Source organism: Polypterus senegalus, chromosome 1, assembly GCF_016835505.1.
Source record: "Polypterus senegalus isolate Bchr_013 chromosome 1, ASM1683550v1, whole genome shotgun sequence".
Lineage (NCBI taxonomy): Eukaryota > Metazoa > Chordata > Cladistia > Polypteriformes > Polypteridae > Polypterus > Polypterus senegalus.
Window position 1 is genome coordinate 171,584,239 of NC_053154.1, and position 18,714 is coordinate 171,602,952.

Genomic DNA, 18,714 nt, shown 5'->3' on the forward strand with positions numbered 1-18,714 from the left:
AAAAACAATACTACTATAAAGTAAAATTAATAAAGCACAGTAAAATGAGTAGTATCAAAAGTAGGAAAATATATTTTAAAGATAATTTAAGGATACTTTCTGTAAGGTTACAGAGGATGATGAAAATGAAGTCTGGGTGTATAGCTTTTTCAGATTTTTCTTCAGTTCGCAAAATCTTGTATCTTGCCAACTTTCTTTGGAAAATATAGGTGTATATCTTGTTGAGGATCTTCTCTCTCCTGTCCATCTCCATTATTTTTTTCAGCAAGCATGCATCGCACTTAAAAAGACCTTTCTTCATGTACATTTAATAATAATTACACGAATAAACAATAATTTCAATTGATTATACCCATGTATTCTTTTATTACTAAATAACCTGGGCTAATGCATTCTTCAGTCTGGCTTTTTTGGGGATTTTAAAAGAATGATCTGAAGGATACTAGGTACTAGTATACTAGTCAGCAAAGATACAGAGTTTAAAATCAATCTATAGCAGTCATTTAAAAGATTCACAAGAGTGTGTTTGAGATGGGATTTAGTGTTCAAAAATTCAATGATTTATAATCCGTTTTAGTTTATGGAGGCTTTGAGTGAAAAAGAAGGTGTGAGTTTTCTGATTGTTGGCTGTTGAATCAATGTTAGTTTGATAATATTCCCTCTGAGCTACACATTAAGTTTTGAATTGCAAAGTTCTTACTTCGGTATTATGAGTTTGAATGTTAAAATCATCATGCGACTTATTCCACCATACACCTTTGTCTACATTTGATGCCTTTATTGTGGTGTGTTTTTTAGCTAAAAATGAGCAAAAATTGACTTTTGGAAGTGAAAGTAGTGAGCTGGAATTAAGACCTTGCTGTTTCCTAAAAGGCAATAAGTTTCCTTGTTGATGTGTCCATTTCAGAGCTATGGCGTCAGAGTCACTAAACAAAGTTCCAACTCTGACTAAATTTAAAATCCAGTATGTGTTAAAATTTCCAATTTCACATATACTGATACAATTTAACTATTTTTTTTTCTGCTAGATGTATACAAATATAGCTTCTTTTTTAATTTTGTAAGTTTAGTCTTATGTTTAATGTTACTCAGTGTTTGTAAGCCACAACAACATTGTTACATCCCAAACTTTAACAGGTTAGATTGCTAAAAAGTAACCTGATGATGCACTAAATATATTATTCTAATTACAAATAGAGGAGTCAGATTCAGAGGTACCAGAAATTGAGGACTTGAAGTTGAAGGTTTTGTGTGCAGACTCCACAGCCCTGGCCATTTAAAAATTTTGAGAAATTTGTCTATTGAAGGGACAGTGACAAATTGCAGGCAAAGAGAACAGCAATGGGTGAAGCTCAAGCCAAATCCAGCCCCAAAGAGTCTCTTCCTTGGCCCGATTCTTTTATGTGTTCAAAATAGGTTGCAAGATTGGAGGGAAGGGAGGGTATCTTCAGCATGATAAGTACTGTTCGTTCACATAGAATCTGAACAGAGGAGGCAGAACAAATCATTGCACTGTGTAAATGTATTTGATTTTATAGCCAGTTTTGCGCATTCAGAATTGTACTGAATGGAATTTTCCTGTTTAACTAGTCAAAGTCAATTGATATTGAAGTCAATACTATGTCTATTTCTTTCAGAGTTATGATTGTATCCTTAACTTCTTTCCTAGGCTATTTTTTGGATCTACTGAACAAGTCAGAGCGTTCACTTCAGCAGCAGTTTCCAAATACTTATGGAGAAGTATACACACTTAACGTCAAGATCTTCCAGGACTTATACGCTGATCTGCGAGGTTACTATCATGGCTCGAACATCAACTTGGAAGATTCATTAAATGAGTTTTGGACTAAGCTTCTAGAAAGAATCTTCAAGGCAAAAAATCCCCAGTATGAGATAAGTGATGAGTACATGGAATGTGCGATAAAGAATGTGGAAGAACAGAAACCTTTTGGAGAGATTCCTCGTGAAATAAAAGTAAAAGCTACTCGGGCATTTATTGCAGCTCGTTCCTTTATTCAGGGTATTAATATGGCCAGCGAAGTAGTGAAGAAAGTCTCCCAGGTAAGTCAGGGGCACCTCTGGTAACACTTTACCATTGATTAATGAGTTAAGAATAAACTCATATAAGGCTTAATAGGTTGTTTGTTCATGTTCATTCAAATCGTTATAAATGTAATTAAATTATAATTTATATATTAAAAAATCTTTAACTGTAAAGATTGCATGTTCTCCCCATGTGTGCATGGATTTTTAATAGTGTCTTTTATTTCAAAATTCCAAAAATGTTCAGGCTAGCTGAATTTGAAAATCTAAATTAATGTAGTATGAATGAGTAGGTGTAGGGGTGGCACATGAATTTAAATTAATTGAGTTACACAGTAAGCATATACAGTAATCCCTCCTTGATCGTGGGGGTTGCGTTCCAGAACCCCCCGCGATAGGTGAAAATCCGCAAAGTAGAAACCATATGTTTGTATGGTTATTTTTATATATTTTAAGCCCTTATAAACTCTCCCACACTGTTTATATATATTCCCCGCACAGTTATACAGCATAAACCCTTTGTATTCTCTTAGATATTAGGTAAGATTCATTGAAATTATGTAAACACACTGTTTATATACAGTAAAACCTAAATATTATTTTAAAGATATCGAGCATCTCTGATATCACATATGTTACAGACATTCCGATAGACAGGCCACCAGCAATAAAGTAAAGTAAGTATACAGTAAATGTGTGTACAGTGACACTAAATGTACGTACATGTACGAAGTACTGTAAGTAGAAAATTAATTATGGTTACTCACCAACAATGACACAATGACTTGTCTGATAACGATGAGTTTAGTTTTACTGCACAACAAAGGAGAGCGTTACAGCTCTTCTAAAGGAGCCTCTTCAGACAACTGTGTAGCACCGCCGTTGTTCTTCTTCCGGCAGTTTTCAATCCAAATCCCTAAAGCAGATTCCATCCAGACTACTGCTTTATTACATCCACTTACAACTCGTTTTGCACCCTAGTTAAAAGGACACTGCGGCCATAGATCTTATATTCCTTTCCAACTTTTTAAATAAAAAGAATCGTTGCCTCATTGATGCCGTAATAACGTCCTACAGCGGTGTAGCTTTTCCCTTCCTTCAACATATCTAAAACTTTTACCTTTTCGGCAATCGTTAACATCTTCCGTTGGCGCTTGGGCATGGCCCCTGAAGCAGTAGCAGGAGCAGATCGTTTTGGAGCCATAATGAAGGGCTTGACTATGCACAAAGATAAACACAAAAGAGCACAAAAGTTAACTCTTTGCACAGCGAAACATGTTGATGCTGAATGAGTGAGACAAGACTTCCTGGTTAACACCGCAGAATCGAATTCGGCGCTCCATCGCTGAGCCAGTCAGCACACAAGAACTTAACTGCGTGCTCTGATTGGTTAGCTTCTTAGCCATCCGCCAATAGCGTCCCTTGTATGAAATCAACTTGACAAACCAACTGAGGAAGCATGTACAGGAAGTAAAAAGACCCATTGTCCGCAGAACCCGCGTTATATATTTAGATATGCTTACATATAAAATCCGTGTTAGAGTGAAGCCACAAAAGTCGAAACGCGATATAGCGAGGGATTACTGTAGTATTAATACCAAATTATCTGACAGAAATGACAGCTCTAGTAGCATAGTCTCCCAGCACCAATCCTCCTTCAGAAAAGCCAGTCTGTTTGTTTGGCGTTACCGCAGTGCAGCCCCCTGTAAAGCGCAATCAGCTTTATGAACCCAGAGTGGACTGAAGATCTACATGAGCCCACAATGCTGTAGACATGTTAAATAATACTTGAAAAAGTGACTCTGGCAGGTGGTCAAACAAACATACTTACCGAAGGCACAAAATATAAAACAGAATCCAAAAAACAAGCTAAATCACCATATAAAATTTGTAGAAAATATATGTACAGGCAGATTTGCATAGTGGTTGAGAGTTTGGACTTCAAACCCTGAGTCTATAACTTCAAATCCCACTACTGATAATGTGTGACCATGAGTAGGTCACTTCACCCGCCTGAGCTCCAATTTTAAATAAATAAATAGAATAATAAATAAATATTGTACATTTGTTTATTTATTATTCTATCTTTCATATGTTGTAAGTTTCCTTGGCTAAAGGAGTGGGCCTGATAATAGTAATAATAGAAGCAGTGCAATAGCCCAGAATACCAAAATATTGCAACGACTACCATGTGCTGTGACAAATGCACCCAGTGACAAATACAGTAGCTTGGATAAAGTCTCAGCCAATTTCTAAAAACAGTAAGCTGGCTTAAAAGACGCTGTTCAGAGCTGAATGTTACTAACTAGTCAGTTTTCTTCTCAAATTAGCATTGGTCATCTATAGATCTTGTCAGCTCACTTACCATGCTCACTGGAACTGAAGCAGCTTATCCTTAAGAACATAAGAGGTTTGACAAAGGAGAAAAATCCATTCAGTCCATCGGGCTAGTATGGAAAACATGAGCTCATATATATTTTAAATAATGCTATAAGATGTCACACAATGTCTACTTTACTTATGTACTTGGTGCACCTATGTATGTTAGTAGCAGGGGTACTGGTGTCCATTTCTGAAAGAAACATAGCTTGTGGTGTTCCTCTGTATACAAATGGGGAATCTGTGAAAAATTTGGTGGAGATATTTTCAACGGTGTGGATTTGCATACCGGAAAATTACACACACACATGCACACACACTCTTTCTACGTTATCTATGATTTTTTGGCAATTCCTACAAAGTTTAAAGCTATACCTGAATTACATCACCCTTACCACAAACAAAATGTACAAAAATATTTCTCTTCTGTTGTTCTATTTGTAATTCCACTTATGCCTGTATACTTGGCATGAGAAAAGTGTGCAATGACAAATGGTTAAACATTAAATGAGTGTTAGCCTTAGGGGAAAAACATAATATAAACAATGTAATATTTTTAAGAGAAAGTAACAAAGTTTAGTTGAGTATAAGAAACTTAAAGCTTTGATCATTTAACTTGTTTTACATCCCGCGTGTAAACTAAGCAAAATAAAGAGAAATATAAACAAAAGATCATTCACTTACTGATAGAGAAACAACTAAGTTACATTTACATGCAGACTATTTGTTCAGAAATTATATTGGCACAAGTCAGAGTGAGGAAGGTAATATTACCAGCATCAAAGTAAAAGGTGAGACATTTTTAGTAGTAACTTTAGCTTATCTAAGCTCTCAGCCAGCCCTGGATGTGGCATAGTGATCAGATTTGTTGCATCACAGGTCTAGAGCTCGGGGTTCAAATCCTAGCCCAAATATTTTCTGTGTGGAGTTTCCATATTCTTCACAAGACCTTGAGTGTTTTTCCCTCCCATATCAAGGGACAAACATGGCAGTTTTCAGTTGGTCTCCTACAGTATGTGACTCTGGGTGTGCGAATGGAAGATGTTCTGTTCAGGGATGGGTCCCGCCTTGGATAAGTGATTACCCCTTCTCTTTAAATGCTAAAAAAACAAAAATGTCATTAGTTGGTGGAAATGACCCAGACAACAACAAGCATTGAAACATGTATATACATAAAATGTACCATCATCATTATCAAGACTCTTTCCATCATCAAGAACCTGTCATCTTTTATCTCAGTAGGCCCTAACATTACACTTTGTATTACTTTTGACTGTTAATATTGCATATTATAGCAGAGAATGGGCTTCCCTGGGGAACTTGACTTTTTGTTTTCTTCCTCTCTGCTGACAACTGGACATATTGCAGTTATGTTAATGTAAATAAATGTGGTAGTTTATGTTAATCAAACTGAAATTTGCTCTATTTACTGTGTTTTTAACATATTTTTGGGGGTAAAAGGTGTGTGTTTTAACTATTTCTGCATTATAGTTCAGTGAAGTGTGCTATACAAAATACACTGATATAGTGTGATTTGCTGCTGAAATAACATTCAGGCTCCATTACCCTGTATTAAAATACTCGACTTTGTAAAATAAATGAGATTAAATGTTTTTCTGTCCTTAAGTCTAAATAAGCACAATTATTACTGTATGTTGTTCATTAAACTAAAAAGACTGTTCAGAGATATTTGGTACATTTCTGAAATTGTATATTGATTACATAATCAGTTATTGGTGAATTGCTGTAATTACATATTGTACATATTACACAATTACATATAATAGACAATCAGGTTTTTGTATCATATTTCATAATTTATGTGATGTAGACAAATATGACAAAATAACTTTCTTTAAAAAGTTTAAAAAGTTGTTTGCAGTTCTTAAAATGATCTTGAAATGTTTTAATTTTTTTAGATATTGTAATAATTAGTGCTTTCTTAAACTGTATGTCTCCTAGTCAAATATACAGTATTGAACTATTTTCTTAGCATTCGCAAGGATTAAATTATTGCCTGCTATCTCATTTCATAATCCTATGCAGCATGACTGCCATAGTGATTTTCTGACTGGCATGAAATCACAATTCATTTTTTAGGGAGCTTTTCAAGACAATGGCGCTGTTCTCCTCTCAAAGCCAGTCCACTTGGCTTTGGAACTAGATGAGCAGATTGACAAAATCAGTGTGACAGAATGTTATTGTTTGTGTTTCAGGTGCCACTAAATCCAGAATGCACACGAGCCATCATGAAGATGACATTTTGTCCTCACTGTCGTGGAATGCCAAATGTGAAGCCTTGCTTTAACTACTGCCAAAATGTCGTGAAGGGCTGTCTAGCCAACCAGGCTGACCTCAGCACCGAGTGGCAGAATCTCATCCGTGAGTTCTTTACACCTTTTGCTAGATATATTAGTAATGGTTGCGGCTACTTCTTTTTTAATTCCTTCACATGAGGTAGCACAAGGGTCTCAGGCATCCGATTCATTACTTTATACTAAGAGTGTCAAGATCTAAACCTTTTTCTGTTTGGCATATCACATGCAATTATTATTTGTTACCATAAATTAAAGTTTAATTAACATTTTATGGGTTTACTACATTTCTTCTGGTCTTCAAATACTTTTAAAGATCAAATATTTAAAATTTATCATTGTTTACATTATATATGTAGATCTGCATGTGTTTTAATTTTATTATCATTTTGCTTTAAAAATTCTTTCAGATTTTTTTGTACTATTGCCATGACACTATGATGCATTGCTAACAGTACGGCTCTGGCATTTGCACTTTGTCACATCATATTGGCAATGATTTATAACTTGATGATGTGTGGCAGCTGGCCTCTGATATTTTGGATAAATAAAACTCTCTTGCACTTCTCTAGTTAATTTCTGCTTGACTGAAAAGATTTTGTAACTTTTGTTAACAATTAGGATTTGATACCTTCAGTACTTTTCACTTATCGGCTTTCAAACGTTGCATTGTTGTTACATGGCATTTCTATCTCCTGGTCCCTTTTGACAACCATCTTGGCCTTCCAGTATTCATCTTGGCAGTACAGTTCAAGAGCAGCTCATGTTTCTCATCTGAAATAGTCCTGTCTCATTCTGTTTAATGAAGCAAATCCCATAAAAAGGGAGAAAAGGGAATTATTTTGATCCACCCCATGGCACTGCCTCCATGCTACATCAAGTACTCAGAAACAATCCTTAAAGCAGGACTACTCAGCTTGCTCTTCATTCAGGGTTCTTGTAGCACAACTACTAACATCTTTCTGCACACAATTAGTACTATCATGTTCAGCCCAAATTCTAAATGACTCTGAAACCTGAAATCTGCTGAAGTATTTTAGTTTATATGACTGTATTCTAAACCCAGAATGATACCAAGAAGGCTAAAGTATTACAGTGCAGAGCATCTCTCTCACAAGTGGGGCGACTCACCCACTTTCATACCACAGTTTACTCCAATGAAGCACTCCCTTCTCATCTTTCACCACCTGACCCTCTATAATAATAAATAAATAATAATAATACATTTTATATATATAGAGCCTTTCCCATGCTCAAGGCACTTCACAGAGTTTAAGAAAGAACGGCAGGGTATACAGTATATAACATTGTACAAACCAGATAAATAAATAAAGAAGATTAAGGCAGTAAATTCAGAGAAAAAGCCTAACATAAACCATAATTGATGGTCTAGCACACACACATAGGTTACATGAGCATCATGACATAGAGGTAAACTGAGAGAAGGGTAGTAAAGTCAATTTGAGCTAAAAGCCTTCCGGAAGATATGAGTTTTGAGTTGTTTTTTAAAAGAATTCATTGAGTCAGCTGACCTGATTAAATTCACTAGGTCATTCCAGAGTCTGGGCGCTATACAGCTGAAGGCCATGTTACTCATGGAGTGTAGATTAATGTGGAGCACAACAAGATTGCCAGAATCAGAGGACCTTAGTGGGTGGACAGGCACATAGTGATGGAGAAGATCACTGATGTAGTTTGGCGCAAGGTCGTTTAAGGCTTTGTAGGTTATTAGTAGAATTTTATATTCGATTCTGTAAAACACAGGGAGCCAGTGAAGGCGGAGCAGGATGGGTGTGATGTGCTCACTGCTGCTGGTTCGAGTAAGGACTCTTGCAGCCAAGTTTTGAATAAGCTGGAGCTGTGATATAACATTAGAAGGGGCACCTGCCAGTAGTGAGTTACAATAATCTATGCGGGATGTGATAAAAACATGGACAAGTTTCTCAGCATTAGCGTAAGAAAGTGTAGAATTAAGGCGAATTTTGCAAAAAGTTTTGTTAACAGGGTGGAGCGGCAACAGCATGCGTCCCCTCACTGATAATAACTATGGCCTCTTTTATTTCTGATAGCTCACTTAGTTGGCTTCTAGATAGATTAATTTACCTCAAAGTCTATTGCTAGTCCAAAAACACACAAACACCATCAAACAGGCAGCAAAAAACAAAACACTCAAACATTACAGAAAGCATAGCAGTTAGGTTAACTTTTAGTGCTAATTTAATTTCTTGAAACAAACATCCATGAAGGTGTAGATCATCAGAATTGGAGTCCTTTGTACAACATGAATGTCAACACTTTTTGTGTCTGGGCTATGATTTCAGCTCTTCAGCTCTGTCCAGCTGGCTAAGTATGGAGAAAGGGCATGCAAAAGGCTGGATCGTCTAATAAATGCTAATAAGACTTCACTCAGATGCTAAAACATTGTGAAAGACAAATAAACAGTGAACACATGAGCAGCAGCATGAAATAGCTACATTCTTTAATATTATATTGAAATATTATTTTAAAAAACAGTCTAATTAATGGTACAATTTCATATGTTCCCTTCCCCCTCTCTCCTTCACTCTGGAACCAAGTGATTCCTATATTAAAAGCTTTGTGATTGACCTGTAACTTTTTGTCTGATTGTTTACTCTGGAAAGTTCACATAGTTTCTTATATTCCCAGTTAACAATAATTTACTTCTACATCTGTGGCTAAATTCATGCAAAATCTAATTGTAAAGTATAGAAATTGAGCATGCTGCTTTAAAACATATCACATCATTAGATTTACTATACACTGCTATCCCCACACAGAGCCACTTACAGGACAATATCCATGACTAATTCTGAGTTTAAGAATGACTTCTAGTAGTACCAGGTGTTATTTCAATTTCTAGGCATTCCTAGTGGCCCCCTTTAACAATTGTAAAGAAAGAAATACAGGAAAATGGAGGCCCTGTTTAGAAATCCCATTTAAATCCAAGAAGACTAGAAAGTGTTAAGAATTGATTAAACAATACAAGTACCTTCTAAATTATGGAGCAATCTTCAGTCCTAGCAGCCAGTTGTACATTTAATAACTTGCTTCCTGTTAGAAAAGTGTCTTGAGGTGGACAGAATGGTAGTGGAGGTTCTGGAGACTGGTCATGTGTCTTCTTCTGGCTGGTCTTCCCAGCAGAGGATGAAAAGGAAGCTGGGTAAGCAATTGTGTCACCTCCAAATCCTTCCCCCTTTATACCTTTAAAACTCTTTCCCATAAAAAGCAGAGTTATTCTGCATGTCTGATGCCACATACATTTTACTGAACAATGTTGCTGCTACCCACCAACTTGGGAAGATTTTACCAAGGTGCTTTTTGGCATTCTTTGCTTCCATGCCTGCAGTGTAAAGATGCTATTGACATTCTTGCCATAAATAAGACCCCCTTTTTGTTATCTTCTATACTGCATGGACCCAACATACCACATTCTTGTCAGTAGAGGCTACTAACTGTTTCAAAGTGCACTACTACACTTTGTGCCTGTCCTGCTTGAAATGTCCATGCATATCACAACATGAAGAACTGGAGAAATGCTTAATATTTCTGTATTTACAAGTGGGATCCTTACAAACCAAACCAAAATAAATAATAGACACATGATTAAAAAAAAAAAAAACATACTATTCTAAAGAAGAACTTGTTTCATATGTGTGTACTGAAACCCAGTATGCTGCCTGATGCTGATGTGCAGTGTTGCATTGTACTTTAGCTGCTGTTTAGGGATTACATTCTTATGTCACCAAGCGCAATATGTACGAAGAGAACACTCATTAGCCATCCACCACCAAACTCACCGTTTTTTTTTGTTATGTGCATTGTGACCTATTGCTGAATTGGCACAGGTGAAGACATCAGGATTATTCCCACTTTGCCACAATATCTGTAGAAAGTCCTTGGTGACTGCAAATGTTTATTCAATAGAGAGAATGTTTATGGCAGGTATGACTAGCCTTCAAGAGGCTGGGGGTATCGGTGGATACTGGCTACAGCCCAGCAATTTAAGTTAAATAATGTGTAGGTGCTGAGTTTGTGAGGTGGTGGTTGGAGACACAAACTTCTTCTGAGAAGGTTTCCTTTATCGCAGCCGCACTACCTCTCCCAAAACATACCAATCCCATTTCCTGTCTGTTCCTTTTTCCCCCTATAAATAGTCACAATCCAGAAAATGTCTGTGTTAAAGTAAAGCTAGCAGCAACCACAGGGCACATATTCTTTTCGAAAGAGAATAGAGATATTATTAGCTTGTGTATTAGCATGTGTAATTATAAACAGTAGGAATAACTTAAGATAATAATGTATCCATATAATATAATCCTACAAATGTGTTACTACATTTCAGATAATGTATAAATCATAGTATTTTAATGTTTTTCAGAATTGTTATGATGTAAATTTAATGTGCACTACTTGGCGACCAATGTCTGTTGCTATGGTTGAGAGTTTGCCAGTTCAAGAACCACTTTGTGATTAAAGAGTGGGTGGTGGAGGACATAGATTACAAATGATTTAACATGCTGCTTTAGTTACGAGGGCTTTTGGGAGGCACTCATAAATTAACAATCACTCTTAAAATGGACTTTACAATGTTCTTAGTACTGCAATGCAGTTGCAAAACTCAAGAGTAAAATCACAGTATATGTAGGGTACGGAAATTGCGAACAGCTGCACCTGATCAGTGAAATTAGTGTGTACAGGTAAGGCTCCCACTTGTAAATACAGAAATATTAAGCATTCCTCCAGTAGAAGGTGGCCTTCAAATATCACCCTTTCTTTGTGTTCAGATTCCATGCTGCAGGTGGTCGACCGTTTCAGCAGTCCCACTAATATAGAAGCCGTCATTGGCTCGATCAATATCAAGATCTCTGATGCCATGATCAATATGCTAGAGAAAATTGTGCACATCACAAATAAGGTAAGTAGTTCTAAGGCTTTGACTGAAAAACATTTTCTAAAACACCTTAATGATATTAAGGGATGCTTGATGCAGTAATTTCACAAACATGCATCCATTGCATGTACTAGTATATATTTGTGCCACAATTATTTAGATTTGTCATCCCTAAGAACTTACTAAATCCTAGACCAGGGATGGTGGTCCACAAGTGGCTGCATGTTTTCATTCCAGCCAGTTTCCTAATTAGAAGGCTGTCCTTGCTGATAAAGAAAATTGGTATTTAACTCTATGACTTATTAGTGCTTTCCTTCAACCATGACAAATTTTAATTACATTGTAGAGCAGGGTCCTCAACTGCAGTCCTAGAGGGCTGCATTGGCTGTAGGTTTTCACCTCAAACAATGACTTAATTAGAATCTATTTGTTTACTACTAAAGCAATGCATTTTGGGCTTAATTTTAGTTAACCCACAGTTTACAATTCAGAATACTTAACTGTCTATTTTAGTGTTATTCAGCTGCATTTAAGATTTAATTCTTTCCTTTTTACTTTCTCATATAAAAAGTATAGGGAAAGTATTGTAATTGTCCACAGAATCGATGTCGAGATTTTGATGAATCTTGATGTTTTAGATCTCCCAGACATTCTCGTATATGAAGTATAGGAAAAGTATTGGAATCCTCCAAAAATTACATTTGAAGATTTGGATGAATCTCGACTGTTTAGACCCCTCGGAGTCTGAAAATACCATTTTTGGAATTATGTCTGTGTGTATGTATGTGTGTGTGTGTGTCTCTGTGTGTGTGTAAACATGATAACTTGAGTATACTTTCACTTTGGTCAACTAAATTTTGCATGCAAGTATTGGGTATAAAACATAGATTTATATCAACTTTTGGACTATTTCCATTAACTGGTACTGTGGTACTTTACCTTTAATTCATGCAGATGCAGAATCTGATTTATTCAACTTTGCTTTTATAATAAATTGTTCAATATATTATTAATTGGATTTGATCTGTTGTTGATATTTCTTTTCTTTAATGTTCATAATATAAAAATATAATCATTGCGGTTTACTCCACAAATATCCATTTCCATATCAGAGTATACGAGAAAGTCTAGGGGAGACCACTCCCGATTTTTTCTTAACTAGTGACAGTTAATAGTGAAATGCAAATAAAGAAAACCACCAGCCCCCCATCTAACTTGGTTCCAATTACAATGGTTAATGTGCATCATGAAGTATATGTGTTAATAAAAGGTTTAGAAGTAAATGACAGAAAAAACAATGATTGTGAAGTGCAAATCTGTTCCAGTCCACAATACATATGGATATGGATAATGTACTCAGAAAGGGAAATTCCACAATGTGATAAAAATGTGTCTTTGGAAAAATAAAAGCACTAAGAAGCAATACAGTTAAATACCAAGTTTCATTATCAGCAAGGGCTGTTTTTTAGGAAGCTGCCTGGAATAAAAATTTGCTGCCACCGCAGACCCCCAGGATCAGGAGTGAAGATCCCTATGCTAAACTTTGTCCTTGCTCCTCCTTTGATTAGGTTTTTTGAATCCTGCTTGACCTTAATTCTTCATTCTTATTTGTATATTCTATAAGGTATACCCCAAAGTAATCTGGGTCTCATGTTAAAAGTCTAAAGCCTAATCTAGACCTGATAATACTGACCCAAGCAAAGCTTGGATAATCCACACTCAGTTAACATAACTCTCCACTCATATTCACTGACAAGAGACACTTCAGTACTGGTTATCCAATTCGTGTACCAGTATCACATCTAGGCAAGAGCCTCCATGTAAAGTACCAGGTAACCTGTGCACATTTTAATTTAAAATTGACACCAATGACATCAATTACAGTACATATGACAACAGTAAACCAAAAGATTAACCTTACAGAAAATCAAACACTTTTTGAAGGTCTGGTTGACATCTTTAATCACTGAACTCATTATACTCTTACCATTAAAAAGGTCAGAAGAGGCTCACTAAATAAATTAGCACCATTTACTCCGAGTGTGGATGTTTCAAGATGGGGAATATTTAGGTAATGATTTGTTTATTCAGTAACAGGAAACGTCAATGTTTTTTTTAATTTAATATTTGAGATTCTAAAAAAAAAAAAATCCAAAGCACTATTTTTCCACACCATGTAAATCTGTTTCCTCCTTGGACTTACCACCTGCCAGTTTTGTAGTTACACTGTGGGGCTTTGCAGTTTCTTCCTATTGATGTAATTCAGTTTCTTCTGAGACTGAGATTCCAGCTTTTCACAACAGAAGCCATTTATAATGGGGCCAAGTTTTGTTTTATAGGTGTTTCAGGGCTGTGGAAATCCCAAGGCTGCTACTACGAGAAGTCCTGCAGTAGAAGAAAAGAGAAAACGAAAAGTGTTAAATGATGACAAAGGAACAGCACCATCAACTCCTACCCTTGACAAGCTTGTGAGTCATTTCTGCTGTCCAGCTTATTTAACCTTTCTTTAAATAACTCCTGTGGTTAACACTGACTTGCCTGACTTTGTCCTTCTGGATGTCAGATTTCATGGGCAATGGAATTTGCTAAATGATGGCAGGTTTTCTCCAAGTAAAGCTTAGTCTGAGTGGAAAAGCAACAGTTTAGAGACCTGAGAATTGTGTATAGATGCAATAATACCTCCTTGAAAATATGAAGAAAACAAAGTACTTAATTTAGATGCCAGAAGAAAACAAATCAGGGGAACTTTCTGCCTTGCTTCGCACATTCAAGTTTGTGATATCTGATATATTACTGGGGCCTCATAATCCTAAATTGAAGCTTGGCAAGTGTTACTCCTATATACAGTTTGCATGTACTCCTCATAGGTTTATTTGTGGGTTTTCCAAAGGGACTCCCATTTCCTCCCACTGCTCAAGCACTTTGATCTGGTGAAAGTAAAAGTGAGCATACACACCTTGAATTGGCAAGGTATTGTATTAAGGGCTGGCCTTTGCCTTGTGCCCATTAGAACACAAATAACTGTAAGCTTCCCAGGAGCGCTGTTTGGAGAATGGATGGCTGGATGGACAGATGACTAATTATCTTTCCTTCAATCATGTTCAGGTATCAGATGTGACAAAAAGGTTACAAGAACTGCAACCTTACTGGATTCAGCTCTCCACCAACCTCTGCAATGACAAGATAACAGCTGGCATCTCTAACATAGAGAAGTGCTGGAATGGCATGGCTAAAGGAAGGTGGGTCTTTTGAGAAAGAAAGAAAAAAATGCAGTGGACATAAAAATGATAGCTTAGCCCAGGTAATGCAGTCGGCAATCTGGCAGCAGTTCTCTTCTGTGTCTAATCTTAGTGTTAAATAACAACTGTTAGGAATTTGGTTTGGCTGTGATTTCAAACAGTTTGCTCAGTTAATTTTAATTTTGGTGTAAGATGTGTTCATTTCCAAGCCCAAAGCACTTTACATATTTAAAAATTATGTATAGTATAGACAGAAATATACATAATATTATGTAAAAAAAAAAAAAAATTACTCACATACACATATCCTCAAATTTGCCTAATCCAGTTCATGGTTCATGGCCTGATCCATTACCTTCAGAAACGAGGCAGGTGCCAGCACTGGCATGGGCAAACACCCACAGGAACAATTCGGAATCATCGTTTCACCTATGGTGTTCGTCTTTGTGATGTAGGAAGAAAATTGGAGTACCTGAATAAAAAACCATACTGTACAGAGACATGGAGAACATCCATACTGCCAGAGGGAAAGGCAAGGTGTGGGAATCAAATCTAATTCACAAACATATTGTCACCAAAAGGGCAAATGCCTTGTGTGGTTTCCTTGGAGACGCTGAACAACACAGAACTTGGATCCAGACCAGACAGCCAAAGGTCTTTGATGATGCAGCCAGTTTGAAAGCAGCAGCCACGTTGGCTAACTTATTCACACAGGGCTCAAATGTTATTAAAAACTATGCTAGGGCCCAGCATGTCAGTGTGCCAAAAATGTCTTTACCTTCAGGATTTCATGATAACTTAAACCTTTAAGAGATGCTCAATCATATTTTCACTTGCACACACAAGACAATTCTTCTTGCCAGGCTTCTTGGGAATATTTAGAATGGCTGCCTATTTTGTTTTAGACTGGAAATAAATGGGGAAATTGCAAGCATATTAAAATGAGTCTGCTTACACCAGAGAACTAGTGCTGCAGCATTAATAATAATAAAGTGACTTACAACATTTAAGATACAATTGAAGTGAATTGCTCATGATCAGCAGAATTTGAACCCATAATCTCAGAGTCTCCAGTCCAAAGCATTAACTAGTATCTCACACTGACCGTATTAAACTACACTGAGCTAGCAACATAGGAGAGAAAAGCAAACCAAGAGGAAAATTGAGAAGAAATTCAATAATTTTAGAACAGAATGGTAAATCAATTGTCCTTTCTTCAAGCAAGCGTAAATGCTTAAAATAACAATGAAGAATATCATTGCATATTTGTTTACATTAGTTTTGAGGGTCACAGTGGCAGGCCTGAGTTCTCTTTCCTTAGGGGCAGATTGTAACATCCTGATCAATTATCAAATATTTCCAAGCCAATTGAAAAATGCCAAGTCCCCCAAAAGGGACCTCTGGTGTTTTAAAATGTTAGACACTCTTTGGCACTTTATTAGAAACACCTAGGTAGTGCCAGGTAGAATCACCTTTCACCTACTGAACAGACTGAATTCCTTGAGGGCATGGATTTAACAATGCTAGAAACACTCCTTAGGCATATGCTTCAAGGTCTAATGCATTGTGTATTCAGAGATGCCATTTCTTAACACCACTGCTGTTATTTGACTATTTATGTCTTTTCTGTTAACTTAAACAAGTCTGGACATTCCCCTAAGCTCTTCCACCAACAAGGAATTTTAGCCAACAGAGCAGCTGTTTCTTAGATGCTGAAAACATCCATGTCTAGCACCAAAAATCATTAGTCAAAGTTGCTTAAATCATGTCTTTCACATTCCCAATTCACAATGAAAACTCTTGACCGTTTTTATATGCTGTAAATATACTGCTCAAAAGAATTAAAGGAACACATTTTAATCAGAGTATAGCATAAAGTCAATGAAACTTATGGGATATTAATCTGGTCAGTTAAGTAGCAGAGGGGGTTGTTAATCAGTTTCAGCTGCTGTGGTGTTAATGAAATTAACAACAGATGCACTAGAGGGGCAACAATGAGATGACCCCCAAAACAGGAATGGTTTAACAGGTGGAGGCCACTGACATTTTTCCCTCCTCATCTTTTCTGACTGTTTCTTCACTAGTTTTGCATTTGGCTACAGTCAGTGTCACTACTGGTAGCATGAGGCGATACCTGGACCCTACAGAGGTTGCACAGGTAGTCCAACTTCTCCAGGATGGCACATCAATACATGTCATTGCCAGAAGGTTTGCTGTGTCTCCCTGCACAGTCTCAAGGGCATGGAGGAGATTCTAGGAGACAAGCAGTTACTCTAGGAGAGCTGGAGAGGGCCATAGAAGGTCCATAAGCCATCAGCAGGACCAGTATCTGCTCCTTTGGGCAAGGAGGAACAGGATGAGCACTGCCAGAGCCCTACAAAATGACCTCCAGCAGGCCACTGGTGTGAATGTCTCTGACCAAACAACCAGAAAGACTTCATGAGGGTGACCCAAGGGCCCCATGTCCTCTAATGGGCCCTGAGCTCACTGCCCAGCAGCATGCAGCTCGATTGGCATTCGCCATAGAATACCAGAATTGGCAGATGCACCACTGGTGCCCTGTGCTTTTTACAGATGAGAACAGGTTCACCCTGAGCACGTGACAGAAGTGAAAGGGTCTGGAGAAGCCATGGAGAACATTATGCTGCCTGTAACATCATTCAGCATGAGCAGTTTGGTGGTGGGTTAATGATTGTCTGGGGAGGCATATCCATGAAGGGTCACACAGACCGCTACAGGCTTGACAAAGGCACCTTGGCTGCCATTAGGTATCAGGATGAAATCCTTGGACCCATTGTCAGACCCTATGCTGGTACAGTGGCTCCTGGTGCACGACAATTCCTGGTCTCATGTGGTGAGAGTATGCAGGCAGTTCCTGGAGGATGAAGGAATTGATACCATTGACTGGCCACCACACTTTCCTGACCTAAATCCAATAGAACACCTCTGGGACATTATGTTTTGGTTCATCCAATGCCACCAGGTTGCACCTCAAGACTGTCCAGGAGCTCAGTGATGCCCTGGTCCAGATCTGGGAGGAGATCCCCCACAACACCATCTGTCATCTCATTAGAAGCATGCACCGATGTTGTCAGGCATGTATACAAGAACACAGGGGCCATACAAAGTGCTGCGTACAATTTTGAGTTGCTGCAATTAAATTTTGGCAAAATGGACTAGCCTGCCACATAATTTTTTCACTCTGAATTTTGGGGCGTCTTTGAATTCAGGGCTCTGTAGGTTGATCATTTTCATTTCCATCAAACGATGTGGCATCCTTTCGTTCCTAACACATTACCCAGTCTATATCAGTATAGATATCCAGGAGGATTTCTTTTTCCCATTGAGATCTGATGTGTTTTCAAAGTGTTCCTTTAATTTTTTTGAGCAGTTTACTTAGATGCAGCCACATGATTGGCTCTTTGGATAAAGATGCTGTTTATGTTAATAAGCAAGTGTAAGTAATATGGTGAAATTTTAAGTATACACACACACAAACACAGTCCTGAAAAAGTCTTTGTCCAACTCCAGTTTACTTCTGTTTTTGATTATTTATAATACTTAATACTGAATAAAAATAATACACAGTATACAAATGATCATTTGATTTATTGAAGGAAAACGTTCACCTATATGACCCATGTGAAACAATAACTGCCCCCTAAACTTAATACTTGGCTGAGCCATTAGCAGCAACAAGTGCCATCAAAAGTGTCTGGAGAAATTCTGGCCCACCCTTCTTTACATAGTTGTTTTGATTCAGCCACATTGGACACTAACAACTGCCCATTGAAGTTTCATTCATAACATCTCAATAGAGTTCAAG

At 37.3% G+C, this 18,714-nt stretch overlaps 1 protein-coding gene and 1 long non-coding RNA gene across 2 annotated transcripts in view; one reads left to right on the forward strand and one right to left on the reverse strand.

Annotated features, from left to right (window-relative positions):
• Nucleotides 1-18,714, forward strand: part of LOC120535250 (glypican-1-like) — a 113,081-nt gene that overhangs the window by 87,037 nt on the left and 7,330 nt on the right. Inside the window, exons 3-7 of the mRNA XM_039762965.1 lie at nucleotides 1,670-2,061; nucleotides 6,639-6,804; nucleotides 11,543-11,673; nucleotides 13,989-14,117; nucleotides 14,755-14,888. Of these exons, the coding sequence (XP_039618899.1) occupies nucleotides 1,670-2,061; nucleotides 6,639-6,804; nucleotides 11,543-11,673; nucleotides 13,989-14,117; nucleotides 14,755-14,888 (952 nt within the window). The remainder of the gene's footprint in view (nucleotides 1-1,669; nucleotides 2,062-6,638; nucleotides 6,805-11,542; nucleotides 11,674-13,988; nucleotides 14,118-14,754; nucleotides 14,889-18,714) is intronic.
• LOC120535258 lies at nucleotides 5,439-9,830 on the reverse strand. The gene is made up of 3 exons (XR_005634876.1): nucleotides 9,748-9,830; nucleotides 7,369-7,532; nucleotides 5,439-5,522 (listed from the first exon to the last, which is right to left on the reverse strand). It is a non-coding gene; the product is annotated as an uncharacterized LOC120535258 (long non-coding RNA).